Below are 17,724 nucleotides of genomic sequence, written 5' to 3' on the forward strand. Positions count from 1 at the left end.
ATCAGTTAGACAGGGATGCAGCGGGCTCTTCTTTCTACCTCAGAAGGTATTTATTTCGAGAAGCAAGGTCAGTAATGGATGTGAAATGCTTTGGGGGAAAAATAGAAAGCAGGGTATAAACGGTAAGAGCTTCTTGTCGTAACCTAATCATCCTGCTTGTTATGCTTTTGTTTTCTCTTCCAGCAATTGGCCTGGTGCTAACCTCAAAGGGGACACTGTGTAAAGCCTTCATGAATGGAGCCTGGGGACTGTGGAGGGAAGCAAAGGGAAAGCTGACAAGCCGTGGGATTTGGGGACAAGCCCCTGAGCCAGTTTCAGTTTCCCCCTCTGTAAATGAGGGGGTTGAACTACATCATCCCTAAGGATCCTCCCAGCTCTGACAGCTCGGAAGCGGGAATGAATGCAGTAGTGGTGTTCTTTCTCACTCAGGAAGCACCAGGAGCCCGATTTCATTTTGTCTTCCTGACAGTCCTTGAGGCACAAAGGCAGCTGGCCAGCCGCGCGCCCCATTTTACAGCGGAGATTATGGAAGTTCAGAGAGAGGAGGTGGCTTGTCCAAAGTCACACAGCTAGCAAATGACGGGACTGGGATTCAAACCCAGGCCTGAATCTCATTCCACACCATTCGATCTGCCCCACTGTCTCTATCCCATCGCTCAGCCCGCTTCCTCCCCTCTCTGCAAGGTGCCTGCCTCTGGGGCCCTTCTGCACCGTTGGAGGAGGGGGGCTGGGCTAGCTCCCCTCAGGTAGTCTTTCTATCACATGTTGTGTCGCTAAAAAAAAGCGCACCCCTTTCCCTCCAACCTGTCCCCCACCCAGAGTTCTAGAATTAAGGGGAGAGTGTACCTGAGGGTGCTCTTGCACTAAGGATGGGACCAGGTGCAGGGAAGCAAGTTGAGCCAGTTGAGACCTCACGGCAGGGGTGGGAGGAGAACCTAGATGCGTTCCCTAGCCCTGCCTTCAGCAGGTTGCACGACCTTGAGATGGTTGCCCCTCTCGGCGGGCAGGCCGGCTCTGCTGAGTGAAGGCGGTCTCCAGGGGGAGAGCAGGTGCTGTTGGCTCTGGGCGAGGATAACGAGCCCTCCTCATGCACCTTGCCCCCTCGGAGTTACCATCTGCTTGGCAGCTGCGCCTCCCAGTCCTCTGGGGCTGCCCCAGTCTCCCTCTCGGGACGGGTCCCGGGAGCCCGCTCCTCGGCCCAGAAGCCAGTCTCTCCCCGGGGCTCAAGGCTGTTGCTGGCAGGGAGGTCCCCCCAGGCAGAGGGCTGCAAGGCCCTGGGCGTCCCCGGAGGAGGCAGCGGACGCCGAGAGCCCGGCGGCATCCCGGGCGAGCCCAGCATAATGAGGCGCTCCACTCTCCTCCGGGAGGCGGGGCTGCCCCCTCCCTTCCCCCTCCCCCCTCCGCCTCCACCCCCAGGCCCCGCGGGAGCCCGAGTCCTGAGCCGCGGCCCGGGAGCAGGGCCTTCCAGGACGATCGGGGGTGGGAGGGATGGGAGGGAGAGGGAGGGAGGGTGAGAGACCCAAAGCGCCGCGCCCGGAGCGTGTGAAGCGGGGCGCAAACGTGGTGGGGGGAGGGGGCTCCCTGGTTTGAGGCCGGCGGCGGGGGGGCGGGGGGTGGCGTCCTCGGGTCGCCCTGGCGCCCTGCGCCCTTTCGCCCCAGCGTCCGGCCTCCGGGGAGACGGGCGTCCGTCAGTCCTTCCGGGCGTGAGGTCTCGGGTCCGCTCCCCCTCCCGTCGCCGAACCCCCGCCCCCCACCCCTCGGGAGGCCGAGCGGGCGGCGGGTCCGGCGCGCACCCGCTCGGGGCCGGGTAAACACCCCGCGGGAGGGGTGCGGGGGGGGGCGGAGGCGCCCGGAGGCCGCCGGGCCGGGGCGGGGCTCGCGGGGGGCCCCAGGGCGCGGGCGGGCCGGCGGGGGCCGGGGGCGGGGGCAGGAAGCGAGCCGCGGCCCGGGCCGGCCCGCGCGGCCCCGTGACGTCGCGCGGCTTCCAGGGATCTCTCCTCGCGGCCCCGGGTCCCCTCGTCCCCGCCCTCCTCCCGCCCTCCTCCCCGCGCCTCGCCTCCGCGCCGCGGCCGGCATTTCTCGCTCGCAGCTCGCTCGCGGGCTGGCTCCTGCGTCCCAGCCGCCTCCTCCGCGCGCTCCCACTCTCCGCCTTCCCTCTCCGACCCTCTTTCTCTCCCCGCCGGCCCGGTCCCCTCTCCTCTCCGCTCCTCCCTCGGCCGCTGCGAGCCGGACCCATCGCCGCCTCCCCTTTCTTCTCTCCCTCTCTCCCTCCCCTCGTCCGCTCCCCTCCGTCTCTCCCTCCCGGTCCCCCGGCCTCCCTCTCTCTTTCTTCTCTGTTTTTCTCGCCGTCTCCCTCCCGGTTTCTCTCTCCCCTCCCTCCCTCCGGGCATCCTCTCCCCTCCACCCCCGTGCCCTCCCTCCTCCCTCGCTCCCCTCCCCCTCCGCCCCTCGCCGCCCCGCCGCTCGCGGCTCCCCAGTCAGCCTCCCCGAAGCCGCGCCGCCGCCGCCGCCCGCACTCGCCGCAGGACCGGCCCGCCCGGCTCCCCGGGGTGCGCCCTCCTCGGCCCCGCGCCCCGCGGGCTCGCCGGGACACCCTCCCCTCCGGCTCGCGGCCCCGCCCGGCCCCCGCCCAGCGCCCGAGCGCGCCGAGGATGTGAGTCCTGCTCGCCTTTGCCGGAGCAGCAGCCACTCGCGCGCCGAGCCGGAGCGCAGCGCAGCGCCGGGCGCTCGCCGGGTCGCTCGGGCGGGCGGCGCGCTCTCGCCCAGCGGTGCCCCCCGGCCGCTCGCCGGCGCCACCGCCGCCGCCGCCGCCGCCGCAGCCCGCGGGCCGTCCCCGGCCGGCCGCCCCCGGCCCCAGCGCCGCTGACCCTGTCCGCCGCGGGCGGGGACGCGGGCGGAGGAGGCGCCGCCGCGGAGCCCCCGGACGCGACCATGTCGGAGGTGCTGCCCTACGGCGACGAGAAGCTGAACCCCTACGGCGACGGCGGCGACGTGGGCCAGATCTTCTCCTGCCGCCTGCAGGACACCAACAACTTCTTTGGCGCCGGGCAGAACAAGCGGCCGCCCAAGCTGGGCCAGATCGGCCGGAGCAAGCGGGGTGAGTTCGCTGCCCCCGCCCCGGACGCCCCCTTTCTCGGGCGCCGAGGCCTGGCCGAGGTTTGTGGGGGCTCTTCCGCACCTGGGAGCCGGTTCCGACCGAATGGAATCCCGTCGCGCGGAACTGGGGGGGATCCCGCACTGCAGGTCGGGCACCGGCTGGCCGCGGAAACCCCTCCCCCTCAGCCTGATTCCCGCTGGGGTCACCTAGGGGGCGTGGCGGCTTCTAGCGGCCGCGGGGGCTGGAAGGTTATTCCCGGGTCCCCACCCGCGCCAAAGTTTGCTTTGCGATTTCCACCCCCTCCCCTTTTGCGCAGTGTAGTCGCAGCTGCACTCGCTCTGCAACCCGGGGCGGGGGGTCCCAGGGCTCCCCAAGGGACGGCGTGGAGAACTGCGGGGCGGGATCCCACTCCCGCCGGGGAAGGCGAGGGGCTTTCGGAGCGCCCGGGCTTCTCATTGTTACTTAGCAGGGGGGGAGGGGTGGCTGAGTCCGGGCGCTCGGCGCGGGAGCTGGAAAAGCCCCGGGGGGACTGGGACGCAGAGAGGCTGGGAGAGGAGCTCCGGAGGCGCGGGGACGAGGAGGGGGACCGACAGCTGCCGGGAGAGACTGAGACGCAGAGATGGGGGGGGGGGAGGCGGGTGGTGGCTTGGGGGGGGGGGAGACCGAGAGGGGCAGAGACCGAGACAAAGCTCCGGAGAGGGAGCCAGAGCGGGAGAGACCGCGAGCAGGGGACGCCAGTCTGGGGAGGACAGGAAAGCAGCTGAAACAATGAGGGCGACCGACACCCCAGATGGAGAGACACTCAGAGACCCCGACAGGTGACGGCCACGCCGAGAGACTGATGGTGGGACTGAGGAAGGCGAGGCTAGGTAGAGATGGTGAGCGAGGCGGCGGGGCCGGCGGGAGGCCGGCCTCGCGGGGAGGCTCCGACCTCCGCGGAGGGGGCGCGCAGGAGGGGCCGCCCGCCCTGGCGAGGCCAGACCCCTGACCCGCCGCGCGCTGTGGTCCCCGGAGTCCTCCCTTGCACCCCGCACCCAGAACCTTGGCCGCCCGCGCCGCGCTCGGGGCACTCCCGAGGGTCCTTGAGCCGGAGACCTGGGCTCCTCCTCCCCACCCTCTCCAGCCCCGGAGCCTTTTTTTTCTAAATAAACGCGCCCGGGGAGAGGTGAGGTGGGGTGAGGACGCGCGGCCAGAGCGCGTTTCGGCCGCGGCCCGGCCTGCGGGATTTGCGCCCTCTCTGCTGCCTTTTCTCAGAACGCTGCCGGGACGCAGCAGCGAGCGGCTGGGGGGAGTGGTTCGGAGGGAAGCAGCACAGGGTCTCCGGGCCCAGGCCGAGGAGGATGGGGCTGTGTTAGCGCTGGAGGAGCGCCCCCTCCTTCGCCCTCCCGCATTTCCCCGTCCCCAGGAGCCATGGGAAACGTCGGAGACCACCCCCGCCCCCCACCCCCGCCCCCCGCGAGGCCCAAGCGCGCTCACGTCTCCTTTTCTCCCCTTTTTTTGCAGTTGTTATTGAAGATGATAGGATTGATGACGTGCTGAAAAATATGACAGACAAGGCACCTCCTGGTGTCTAACCCCCCCCCCCAAAGACAATGAGTTAAAGGGAGAGAATAAGAACGGCGGTAACAGTCATTGGCAAAACGCATGAAAAGAGAAAGCACTTTGAAATTTATTACTAGCTTGCTACCCACGATGAAATCAACAACCTGTATCTCGCGTCAGGCCGGGAGACAGATGAGGCGGGAGAAGGAGGAGGAGAAGGCTCTGGGCTCCTCAGCAAAAACAAAAATTAAAAAAAAAAAAAATTAAAAATTTAAAAATCACTCTATACACACATATAAAGAAATAAAAAAGACGTCTCAGTTGCAGCTACTTGTCAAAAGTAATATCTATTTCTTTTTATATACAGTGGATATTGCACAATTATAGATCTGGATTTTGAGCCAATTAAATAATGAAGCGGCAACACCGGGTGTTTTGAATGTTGGCATTGTTCGCTGATTTGGCTGTTCCCAATGTTTACATTATTTAATCTTGCAAAAATGGTTCTGTGCACTTGGATGTGAAATGCTGTCCAGTTTTCTTTTTTTATGTTGTTCTCCTTGGATGTACAAGAAAAAAAATCAGCAAATGATCTCTATAGATATTGTTTTATTTTTGGTCATCTTTTGAAGTTACCAGGAATGTGTTTAAAACAAGAAGAGAACTTTTCTAAGGAATGATACCTAGACTGAATCCTTGTCTTACTTTAAAATGACTTGTAAAGCTTGTGTTTCTCTGTTGCTGCAAGCTATTTGCCCAAGTTAATGCAAATGGACACATTTTATATGTCAGGAAAAAAAAACACACAAAAACAAAGAAAAAAAAATGCTTGAGCTTTTTCTAACCTCTTCCTGCAGTCTGTTGTGTGAGCAGCCTGTTTTTTTCTCTCTAATATTGTGTCAGTTTATTCTCTTCGATGGGCTGTAAAAAAAATGTAATCACAAGAGTGCCAAATATCTTGAAATGCCAAAAGGCATTTTGGTTTCTTTCTTTTTCCCTGTGCTCTGAGTCCACGTTAAGGAATGCTTGGAGAGTCTTTTCTGTTATTTATAGGGGTTCTCTTAAGGCACACCAGCTGCCTGTTTTGCATGGTATTTGCAAAAACGCCTCTTGCGTGAGGAAATCTTTTACCACTTTTTGTTTGCAACTTTGGACCTCAAGAGGTTTCTTCCCTGCCCTGTTCCCTCTTTTCTTAACTCGATATTCTGGATGTTGCACCTTTAACCAGCACACAGGGCTATTTCTCCAATGTACAATAAAAGAACTGTTCCTGTGTCTCACTCCTCTCTTGTCTCTGCTTTGGTCGGGAGGGGTGGGGGAGATTTGCTTTCTGTCTGCCGGCTGCAGACAAGGAGGGAAGGGTAGCTTTGGTCGGCGAGGCGGTGTGGAGGACAGTGTGGGTTGGGCGCAGATGGCAGGAAAGACAGTGCACTGGCAGGGCCGTCGCCCAAGGGAGAGCTTATTCCATTTGGATTTGCATTGGTCTCCCTGCTTCCTGAGTTTTCTGCCATCCCTTGTGGGGTGTGCAGAGAACGAGGTCCTGTGAGTTGGGAGGCCGTCAGTCTTGTTTAAAAGCAATGTTGAGAGGCTGGCGGGCTTGGATTAAAATCCCAATTCCTTCACTTCCCAGCTGTATGGACTTGAGCAAGTCTCCTCGCTTCCTGAAGCCTCAGTTTCCAAGTCTGTGGGGTGGGGATAATGCAGGGCCTGCCTCATAAGGTTGTGGGAGGGACGTTGGTAGCACTCCGGGTCGGGCCACTGTGTACCCATATAATGCTTCACCAGAGGGCCACTTGTCCTCAGAAGCTGGGTTGAGGAGGGACTGCATACCTTTGACTTCACTGCAGAGTTCACAGGTCACCATATGAGGGATGAGCCCCAACTTCAGAGGCCCACAGCCTGGTAGGTCTCCGGCTTCCCCGAGTCACCACTTGAGAAAAAGCTCATGATGAAAAAAAAAATCTCAATCCCTTGTCGGGCTCTGGAGCAGTTAATGGTGGTAGAGCGGGGCCATGTGGGAGGAAGGGTTGGGAGAAGGATTTTGGCTGAAGAAAGGCCTGGAGAGGTTTTTCTCCTGGGCTGTTCTGCATCCAGGAGCCTCAGTGCCGGGAGCTTTTAATGTGTTTGTTGTAAAACTGTCAGCCAGGGAGTCACAACACAGCTCACAGTGACAGGAGCCTGATTGTGACTCAGACATCAGGTAAGACAGGCCCCAGGGTGGTGGCGGTGGGGGGAAAGGGGGACTCTGGAGGGCCTGTGGGGGAGGGAGTGAGGTCTCATCCCCCTTCCCAGGCAGTGTGGGCCTTGAGCCTCAGGAGGGCCCAACAGAGCTGGACAGCCCATCAGTCACTGGTAGGAACAGTGGGCGAGCCGGGGCTGGTGGCACCAGCAGGATGATCAGGGGCGCTAGCTTGATTTTCCCAGGCGCACAACCCTGGTCCTGAACGTGGCTCTCCCTGTTGCCAACCCCGGAGAGTCCCAGCGTTTTGGAGCTGATGGGCCTTTAGGTACCACAGAGCCCGCCCCTCTATTCCCCTGTGCTTTTCCCATCAGAAGGTCGAGTGGCGCCGCACCAGGAGTTAGGGGCAGGGCCCACTTTTTCCGTTCGGCCTCCATCTGCCAGGAGGGGCAGGGGCCCTATGAAAAGATTCATCCCGAAGGCACGTCTCTGTCCATACCAGGAGTAACTGCTGCTTCCCTGATCAAAGCACTGGGCAATTACATTGCTTCCCTTCTATTCTGTCACGGAATCAGCCCAGAAACCCTGGAAACCCACAGCGATGAACTCTCTGGTAGGTGAAGAAATCGATGGCCCAGAGGGGCTAAAAGGACCACAGAACAACTAACATTCATTGAGCTTTTACTGCATGCCAGGCTCACAATAGCCCTAGGAAGCAGGTGTTAATCTCACCTTGACTGTACAGGAGAAAAGGGGGCTCAGAGATGTTCACTACCTTGCACAGGGTCACTCAGCTAGTAAGTAGGCTAGGCAGGAGTAGAACCCAGAGCCCATACACTCCGGGACGGGGATGCACAATGGTCTGGCCCCAGACCCAGGCTCCGTCCCAGCTGCAGCCGTGGTCCTTCAGCCTTAAGGATCCTTGTGTTGGTTCACTGTTTTGAGGTTCTGTTCTCTGCTATTCTGCACAACAGACGACTGCGGAAGGGGTCAGAAGGGAGGCAGGGCTTGGATGTGTCAGCAAAGGCCTGGAGCTGCCCTCTTCTGGGAAGGGGTGGGGGGAGCCCGGGAGTCCTCGGCCAAGGCTCTGGGTCCATTGTAATAAGTGATGTATTAAAATGTTCTTGCTGGAGGCCACCCCGTCAGCCAAGGCAGGATCTTCTGCCCGGGGAAGACAGAGTCTGTCTTTCCCGAGGACTCCATTCAGTAAAAGGGAATATAAATCTTTTAAATATACTCTAACATGGGGGTAAACATTTGTTGAGAAGGCACTTTGGGGACTGGGCAGCTATCAAATTATACCAAGTGCAGAATATGTTTGAAGTATCCAGTTAGGTGGCAATAAATACGGAAAAGGCCGTTGTAAGTCCAAGGTGGGGAAGGTGTCTCTAAGCCTCCACGCATCGATCCAGCAGCCAGGACTGCATTATTCAAACTTCACTAATTGAATGCTTGTAATAAGTGTCCATCTCCCTGGATTCTGCTTCCGTGGCCAGTCCAGGCTGAGGGCCCAGAGGAATACCAAAAAGTACCTCTAAGGGGGAAATTGGCAAATTGAGTTTTAAAAAAAAAGAGACTCGAACACTGCTGCCGTCTGGAGGCCACAGATGAAGGAATGAGCACAGGGGGCCTCTTCGGACAGCAGGGAGCAGATCCTGGGCCAAGTGGAAGGGGAAGGTATTAATTAAGGTGGCTGGTGTTGGAGCAAAGGGCAAGGATTTGGGTCTTGCCTGGCTTGGATTTGAAACCTCTCCCCTATACTTCCTAGTTGTCATGTGGGGCCAGTTTGTCAAGCTTTTCTGTGAAATGGGGGTGATGGTAATGCCTACCAACAGAGGATTAAATGGGAACCCCTCCCTCTCCCCCACATAGAGCCTGGTGCATAATAAATGGTAGTCGTCAATACGAATGCATATGAAGTGCCTACTGTGTGCCAGGTAACGGACTTTCAAAACCTAGCAAACAGATCTTGTTGCCTGAAGTGTCTTTGTAGAAGTGCCCTTTGGGGGTACCGAGGGGGCAGTGGAGGCACCACTGTGGGGTTGGGGAGTGGCGGGATGGGGAGCAGTTTGGAAGAGTCTGCCTGCCTATTATCTGTAAGCTCCTCAAAAGCCCCAATAAATGCAATCGTAAGTAAATCTGAATGCTTGTTCTCCAAAGGCCGTGTTAAGAGAAGTCTCTTACCCACTTCTAACCAGATTGCCTGAAGCCATTCTCGGGATGGGAGCTAGCAGGTGCTGACTTCTTGCCCTGGGAAGGGAAGAACATGGCTCTCTGCTTGGATCTTCTCCTCCGATGAGTCCTCAAGTTTCATTCATTTGACAAATATGCACTGGCACCCGCTATGGACCGGACACTGAGAATACAATAGTGAGGAAATGGGAGTTATCCTTGGGCTTGAAAATGACAGCTCCAAGGAAATGAGGTTGGGCCGGGGTACCATCAAAGTCAGCAGCTCAGACCCTTTGTACAGGCAAAAAGAGGGAGCCAAGGAGAACTGGGTCTTGGGGGTTGCCTGAAACCCAAACATGGGGCCCACTTTTTAAAAAAATAAACTTAAAAAAAATTTTTTTTAATCTTTATTTATTTTTGAGAGAGAGACAGCATGTGAGCAGGGGAGGAGCAGAGAGAGAGAGAGGGAGACACAGAATCGGAAGCAGGCTCCAGGCTCTGAACTGTCAGCACAGAGCCTGACGCGGGGCTCAAACTCATGAACTGTGAGATCATGACCTGAGCCAAAGTCGGTTGCTTAACCGACTGAGCCACCGAGGTGCCCCTAAAAAATAAACTTTTACTTGAGAATAGTTTTAGATTCACAGAAAAGTGGTGAACATAGCACAGAGTTGTCAATACCCCTGACCCACTTTCTCCTATTGTTAATATCTGACATTACTGTGCTACATTTCTGGAAGCTAAGGAACCAACACTGGTATTTTACTATTAATTAAACTCCATAATTCATTCAGATTTCATTGACTGTGTACCTAACATCCCTTTTGTTTTGCAGGACCCCATCCAGGACATTACATTTAGTCTTCGTGTCCCCTTAAACTCCGTGATAATTTCTCAGTCTCTCCTTGTTTTTGATAGAGTACTGGTTAGGTATTTTGTACACTGCCCCTCAACTGGGGGTTTTGTCGGATGTTTTTCTCATGGTTCAGCTGGGGTTATGGGGTTGGGGAGGAAGACCTTGGAGATAAAGTGCCCTTCTCATCACATCATATTAAGAGTACATGCTATCAACATGACTTAATCACCGTTGATATTGACCTTGATCACTTGACTGAGCTGGCATTTGTTAGGTTTCTCCACTGCAAAGTTACTCTCCCACCTCCTTTCCATACTGTCCTCTCTGGGAGGAAATCATCATGTGTAGCCCACTCAAGATGTGGGGAGTAATTTGGTATGGGAGTATCTCCATAAATTACTTGGGATCCTTCTGCCCAGGTCATGTGAATGACCCACTTTTCAGCCGTTCAACGTTGCCCCTGTGTTGGGCAAGCGTACTGTGGTTTAGATGTAATCATGGATTCCAGGCAAACCGGGGAAAAACAAAAATGCCCACAAGGCCCAAGGTGCTGCCTGATGACCGATAGATGGAGCCTTACCAAAAAAACAGATTTAAAAAAAAAAAACAAACCCAACAATCTTAATAAAAGCAACTTCCTGTGGAGGGGAACTGTCACCCTGGTTAGAAACTGTGCAGAATTTTCTCTTGGAAGCCTCAGGCAGCTGCTCTGGTTTATAGAATCTGCCTATTGGAGGGAAGCAGAAGGGGAAAAAAATGTTGTCATTATTCCAGCAACAGAGATTCTCTCAAACCATATGCAAAAATAAATCCGAGGACCGGGCTGTATCCGGGGAAACCTGGCAGCTGGGCTGGAGCTTGTGGGGTGGCCCCTAGGGACAGAGAGACTGTGTCTATGGGCCCCAGCCTGTTCTTCAGCAGAACCCAAAGTCCCAGAGAGATAGCCCCACCTCGGTCCCCCCCCTACCCCCCACCCCACCATTCTGTGAGGAGGATTTGGTTTTTCTTGTTACCTCTCACATTGGAGGGTTTGTCCTTAACCCCGGGCTGTGCACACCCAGGGGCCTGGAGGAAGGTCCTTGACCCAGAAACAGCTGTTTGAGGACAAAGGGTCACCAGAGGGAAAGGGAGGTCGGGGAGGACGGGCTGAAGGGAGGAGAAGGATCTGGGAAGTGTGCCATGGGAAATCCTAACAGAGTGGCAATGGGGGCTGGGCAGATGGGGGACAGACAGGGATGGCAGGAAGTTGTCAGGGCAAGGGGTGTTCCATAAGGCAGAGAGCTGAATGGCTAAGGTCATAAGGGGCTTGGTCTGGGAGGGTGTTTGTTTGGGCAGTGGAAATGAACTAATTAATGAACTAAATCTGCATTCGTTTAAGGACTCCTCTGCTAGGGATGGGGGTGGGGTGGAATGGGTACTGTGCTTGGCACGGGGGAGACAGAGCTGGCCAACATGAGGCTTCCTGTCGCCTTCTGGGACCTCACTCTCTGGCCAACAACCCTTTGATAATAGTGTAGCTTCAGGATGTTGGGAAAGGGGGGGTGGTCCCACAGGAAACTTAGGAAACTCTTGGGGAACCCCAAAAGCATGCTGCCAGCATCGGCGGTAGGTGTCTTAGAAAGGACTGACGATTTCATTCCAATCCTGAATGTGCCAATACCGTGCTGGCATGTGTGACCCTGACCCCTGACCGTTCACAGGTATTTTGCCCCTCTGGGGCTCCATTTCCCAATGTGGAAATACTATTTATGAGGCGCTCACCGGTTACTGTTCTACACTCTTTGCATTTATATCGCTTAATTTTCACAACCCAGGGAGGTAGTTACTATTATCCCCATTTTACAGCTAAGGGAAACCGAGGCACAGAGCCGGGAATCTTCTGCCTGTGGTAGCCCAGCTGGAAAGTCTTGAAGCTGCGACTGAAACCTCCAGGCGACAGGTGGACGCTGATCCCCAGAGTCCCTGGTTTCGCCTCCTTCAGAATGAGAAGGGGGTCGGACTAGGCTACTTGCAGCCCTCTGTGGCCCAGCCCAGGGCACAGCCCCAACCGCCCATGCTCCCGTGGGGGAGGGGAGGCTGAGGATCCGGTTGGCCGTGAACCCTGGACCAGGCCAGCGGTTGCCATGGGGACGGCCCGCGGAGGCGGCAGGCGGGGGCTGGGTGCCCCGTGGGGCAGTTCCGGGGAGCCCCAGCCGGTGGCAGGGAGTGGCCCGAGCTGGCACCTGGGGCCGCGTTTTCCGTCCCCCCCCCCCCCACCGGCAGACGGAGCCACATTGGTGCTCCCCTCTCAGCCGGGGAGACCACAGGTCCCCTGCAGCCGTCTGCGCCTCCTCTGACCTGAACTCAATCCCCCGCGAAGCCGCTCTTATCTCCAGTTCATCTGTGTGAATTATTTACTGTGCCTGGCGGCCTCCCCAGCGGCCTCCCGCCTGCCTCCGCCCTCCTGATCCTTGTGGCTTTTTCACATCCTGGTTTGCAGCCGGGGCCCTGTCTTCCATATCCAAGAAGTTCCAATGTCAGGCCCCCACGGGAGCTCAGGGCAGGGGCTTCCCACCTTCTCCCACCTTCCCCTGGGAATCCTTGTCCTGGAACCAAAGAGAGCACTGGACGAGGAGTCAGGAGCCCTGAGTTCTCACCGCGATCCTATCAATCAGGGTCACTGTAAATTATCCCCATTTCACATATGAAGAAAGCGACGCCTCGAGGGTTGGAGTAACCTGTGCTCAGTCAGTCCTCAGAAGCTTACTGACTCCTAAGTGGGATGCCACGTTGTCTCCCTAGGCTGAAGTCCTTTTACCAGCCCCAGGAGTTTGTTTGGGCACCAGTCACATCTGTGACACACCATGTACACAGAGCAGTGAGCCAGCCTGGTGGGCCTGGCCCGGGGCTGGGTGTTGGGGACACATGGATGAGTAAGGCACAGCCCCCCCTGCCCTCAAGGTGCTTCTGTCTGGAGTTGAGGGTGGGGGGCGGGGCCGGGAAGCAGGCAGGGCCAGATGCGGTCATGACTAGTTATAGTTCCAGGCAGAGAGCTGGGCAGGAAATAGTGAGTTCTGGGCTGGGGAGGGGCCATTCAGGGAGCAGGTGGGCTTTGGCAGGGCCTGGGAGATGGGGCTGGGGACGGAAAAGGCAGTCTTGGTGTAGGGAAGACGCAGCAGGACGGGGACCGGCAAGCTGGGGATCTGCTTGAGAAAGGTCCTCTGGGTATTGGTGGAGCGAGGCATTTCTGGTGGTGCCAGGGTTGGAGGAGGGGGCTTTGGGTCAGATCCTGAAAGTCCTTGAATGAGCCCAAGGGTTGATTTAGAAAAGCTTCTCAACGGGGGCAACTCTGCCTTCCAGGCGACATTTGGCTGTGTCTGGAGACGTTTCTGGTTGTCAAAACGCAGCGGGGAGCGGGGAGCGTAGCGCTACTGGCATCTGCTGGGTGGGGGCCAGGGATGCTGGTGAACATCCTCCAAGGCACAGGCCAGCCCCCACGACACAGAACTCCCCAGCCCCAAGTGTGCTGGGGTCGAGAAATCCCGAATTGGCGTGTGTTTAAGACCCCTTTCCGCTAACCAGAATAAAACTGTGGGCAAGCCACCGAGCTCCTCCTGCTTCCGTTCCCTCCTCCGTGGCATGGGCTGGTGATATTGGCTTCCATTTGAGGAAATAGCTTGTATTTTCACACTTGCCACAAGGCCAGCCTCACCCTAAGTGCTTTACTTATACTATCTCATCTAATCCTTCTGACCCGGTGACAGGTGCCACTGCTACTAATAATCCTGAGTGTTTGTGGGGCACTTGGCAAGCGCCAGGCCCCATACTAAGCTCTTTACATATATGAACTTATTTTATTTTTTAAAGATGTTTATGTTTGAGAGAGAGCGAGGCAGAGACAGAGACAGAGACAGAGCGTGAGTAGGGGAAGGGGAGAGAGAGAGAGGGAGACACAGCATCCAAAGCAGGCTCCAGGCTCTGGGCTGTCAGCGCAAGTGGGGCTCGAGCCCACGTTACCGTAAGATCATGACCTGAAGTCAGATGCTCAACCGACTGAGCCACCCAGGCGCCCCACAGATATGAATTTATCTAATCCTCGCAACAACTCCGTGAAGTGGGGACTGTCATCATCTCCGTTTCACAGGGAAGCAGGATAAGAGAGGGTGGAAGCCTCCTGAGGGCAGTGTCTTGTTTTCTGCTGTCTTGCCGGCATCTAGAACAGCGTCAAAATATTTGCTGAGAAGGAAGCATATAAACCCTCCATGGTCTTCGCGGCACCCGAGCCTCCTGCAACTGTGAAGACGTGGGGGCCCCGAAAGGTTGAGGGTCTCGTTTGGAGACACACAGCAGGACCTTCACCCTTTTGCTTTCCGGCTGAGGCCGCAGCAAAGCCCCCGGGTGGTTTCTCTGGGCCACCGGAGCCTCACTAGGTTCCTACCACCTTCAGAAAGGGACCCCGGGACTTTTCTGAGATGTTCTGAGGGCCATGGGTCTCCCTGGAGTGCTGCCTGAGCTGGAAAGGACTGGCATCTTGGACAGTGACCAAACCTGGAAGTCACTTAGCACAAGAGTGTGTCTGGTGCCTGGGATTGGACTTACGTACTCCTCTGATGAATGCGGAACGATTTCAAATTCAATCCGATCCTAGTGGGTGCCTGCGGGACATGTGGGAGCATCAGACGCAGCGTTAGGGAACCAGCACAGCTGCTGTGCAGTCTACGCACCACATGCTTTAGGAACACATCTCAGCCAGGCCTCACGGCAGCCCGCAGAGGTAGTGGCACTATCGTCACTGTAGGGACAGGTGTGAAATCGGGATTTAAAGAAGTGGTAATTTGTCCAAGCGTGCCAACGGGGAGGCTGCAGCCCAGCTATTCAAACCTAGCCTCTCCGATGCCTACGTTCCCCCGAACCCCAAGCTCACAGTCCACGAGTGGCTTGGGCCTACGTCACCACTTCTCTGACCCTCATCTGTGAGATGGGACCGTGAATCCAGGCTTCAGAGGATCGCCGGAAAGACCTAAAGGCGATACCCAGAACCTGATGGGTTCTTTCCCTGAGCTTCCTGGGGTTCCATCAAGTCTGAGCTTTGGGGTAGCCCCGGTGAGAGGAAGCTGGGGGAAGCAGGGGCAAGAGTGGGCAAAGGCTTGGTGGGGAGGCCTTTAAAGACTGCCCTGTGTGGGCCCCCCCCCCCCCAGCCACCATTCCCATGGGGCCCTTCCCATGATGCTGTGCTGCTCTCAGGCTGCAAAGTGGGTGCTGCTGCTCTTAAGCGTGCCTGGTGAGGTTGCCTTGCTGGGGAGTGGGTGTGCAGCACCCTCCCCATTCCCTAACCAGTTATGGGATCCTTGGCAGTTAAAAGAGCAGGGGGGGGGTTGTCTACACTGCAAGCCTCCCCTCCTTCCACTTCTCTATAAATCTGCTATGCCCTGGTCATGCTTTCTTTTCAGAATATCATGCTTTTTTTTATGCCTCTGCACTTTTGCATATGCTGTCCTCTCGGTCTCCCAGCCCTTTGTTCTAGCCAAATCCTGCTGGTCCTCCAGGTTTCAGCTGAGATGCCGCCTCTTCCAGGAAGCCTTCCCTGAGTCTCCTCCACCTGAATTAGGTCCCTCGCTGAGGCTCCTGCAGGGCCCATGCTGCCCTTTGTTCAATGGCTTGTCCTACTGTGTGTCATTGCTGGTCTGTCTTCCTCCATCAGACCGTGTTTCCCTCTCCGGTGGCACTGGGGCTCTCTGGCTGGTCTCGGTTTCCCCAGGGCTTCGCACAAATGCCTGGCATGTAGCAGCTCCTCAGGGGATGTTGCTGCATTAATGTTATAATAATAACAACCTCTTGCATATGCAGAGCTCTTTCCCGGGGTTCAAAAGCCTTTTTATGGCAATTTTGTCATCTGATCGTCACAGAGCACTTGTCATTCGAGGTAAGCAGGGACGGTTTGCCATTTTATAAGGAAGAAAGAAAGGCTGGTTGTGGTGAGGTGCGTTCCCCAGGTGGCCGGGGGAACAGGTGCACAGCCCACACTGTCTGGCAGGCGTGGGTGTATTTGTGATATATTTGGTCCGAGGGGTGGGGTGGGGGGGCCTCCTCGGAGTTCCGGGGATCCCAGGCTTGCCGTCTGGGGGGCTGGGGCGGGGAGTGGGGGTGGGTGGGTGGGGAATCGGGGGCTAGGAGTCGCCTCTATCGGGTCCTAGCGCGGACTCGGGGCCAGCCTTGTGTGGTGGCCATGGGGCGGGTGCGTGTGAGCCCGTGCTGTGGTGAGGAGGCAGTGGCTTTCTTCTGCGAAAGTTCGTTCACCATGGTGCTGCTGATGCCGTAGAACATTCAGGAACATTCAGGAAAAAGAGTCCCAAAATAGAAGAATGACTAAGTGAACTGTAGTCCCTCTACTTGGAATATTTAGCAACCATTACAAATGACGTTTCTGCAGTTTGTGCCCTGACGGGGGAAAGCGCCGATGTCATAATGCTCAAGGCCAAAAGGAGGTCAGGTGGGCCCATGATAGAAGGCGTCGCTGAACGGTTTGAACCCAGCTCTGCCCCTTAGTGGCTGTGACCTCAGACAAGCTAGCCTCTCAGTGCCTCAATTTCCTCATCTGCAAATCAGACAGAGAGTGCTACCTCAGAGGGCTGTTAGGAGGATTAAATGAGCTAATACATGTGAGGCACTTAGAACAATGCCTGCCAGATATTAAGATATACTTATTCTCATTAATTATGATCATCTCAGCCATTGTCAACGTATATAAGAAGAAATAAAAAGATGGAAGAAAAGATCAATGCTGTTTTCCTTATGAGGGTTAACGGATGAGTTTTACTTCCTTTTCCCCCACTTCCCTGAATTCTCGAAATATTTTACAGCGAGGGTACATTGCTTTTATTATCTCGAGAGGATGAGCTATTTCCCCCCAAACCACGGTAGCAGGGAGGCAGACTCAGGAGCACTTTCCTTGTGGACTCAAGAGGGGTGACCGCAGGGGAGTCGCCTCCATAATTAACACCTGAGATGCCTTGAGAACCCACTCGTGGCTAGTGTTCCTCTGCCGGGGTCAGCAGCTTCCAGGTAACCTTTCCCCAAACAGATCAGGCTGTCCCTCTCATCTCGCATCTGCTTGGTTCATAATTTTATATGAGGCCTATCGAAACAAATAGCCGAGCTGTTCGAATACCCACAACCATAAACTGTCACCAACTGATGACAATGAGAATTCCCCAGGCAGGGCGCCTCAGAGATGAAACTAAATCATTCTGACCACCCCTGTCATCATCACACTCTCCCTCTATCCAGGGAGACAAGGGCATTTACAGTGAGGGAAACACCAACTGCTGTGTAAGCGGATACGGGCTCTGTGAGTCGGCTGGCCAGGTCCAGGCCGGCAACTGGCCAGAGGGAGGAAGCCAGCCAGCCGGCCAGCTGGTCAGCAGAAGACTGTGCCCAGCACACAGTAGGTGTTCAAGAAATATTCCTTATCCATATTCAGTTGGAATTTTGTGGGGTCTGGCCGGTGTACATGACTCTATCCTGGACACTGTCCTGTGTCCTTTGCTAATCGATGGTCTTCACCTTTAGGGAGCAAAGGCCCATAGATACTTGCAGACCCTTCCGCTGAGGATGGCATGAGTTCTAGGCTTCGGGGATGGTGGTTGGTCCCTGACCTAGGGGTCTATGCTGAACCTTTATTTAATTTTCTCCTAATCCCTCGTGGGATATGATTTTAAATGATCAGGACAGCCGTCACTGCAACATCTTACCACCTCTCACCTCCCCATCCTCCTAATTTTGTATCCATTCATCCGTCCATGATCCATCCATCCATCCACGAACTACCCATCCGTCCAACCACCTAAGCGTCCATTCATCCAACCATCCACTGTGAAGCAGTATGATGGTGGATAAGTC

General features: G+C 56.4%; 1 protein-coding gene across 1 annotated transcript; it reads left to right on the forward strand.

Annotated features, from left to right (window-relative positions):
* Positions 1-2,849: 2,849 nt before the first annotated feature.
* On the forward strand, positions 2,850-5,919 carry CAMK2N1 (calcium/calmodulin dependent protein kinase II inhibitor 1). The gene is made up of 2 exons (XM_047083546.1): positions 2,850-3,097; positions 4,601-5,919. Exons 1-2 carry the CDS (start codon positions 2,932-2,934, stop codon positions 4,669-4,671), a joined length of 237 nt encoding a protein of 78 aa, XP_046939502.1. The 5' UTR covers positions 2,850-2,931; the 3' UTR covers positions 4,672-5,919.
* Positions 5,920-17,724: the final 11,805 nt, after the last annotated feature.

This window comes from Lynx rufus, unplaced genomic scaffold, assembly GCF_022079265.1.
Source record: "Lynx rufus isolate CCGP_SWC_20201006 ecotype Redwood Valley unplaced genomic scaffold, mLynRuf1.p SCAF_2, whole genome shotgun sequence".
Classification (NCBI taxonomy): domain Eukaryota; kingdom Metazoa; phylum Chordata; class Mammalia; order Carnivora; family Felidae; genus Lynx; species Lynx rufus.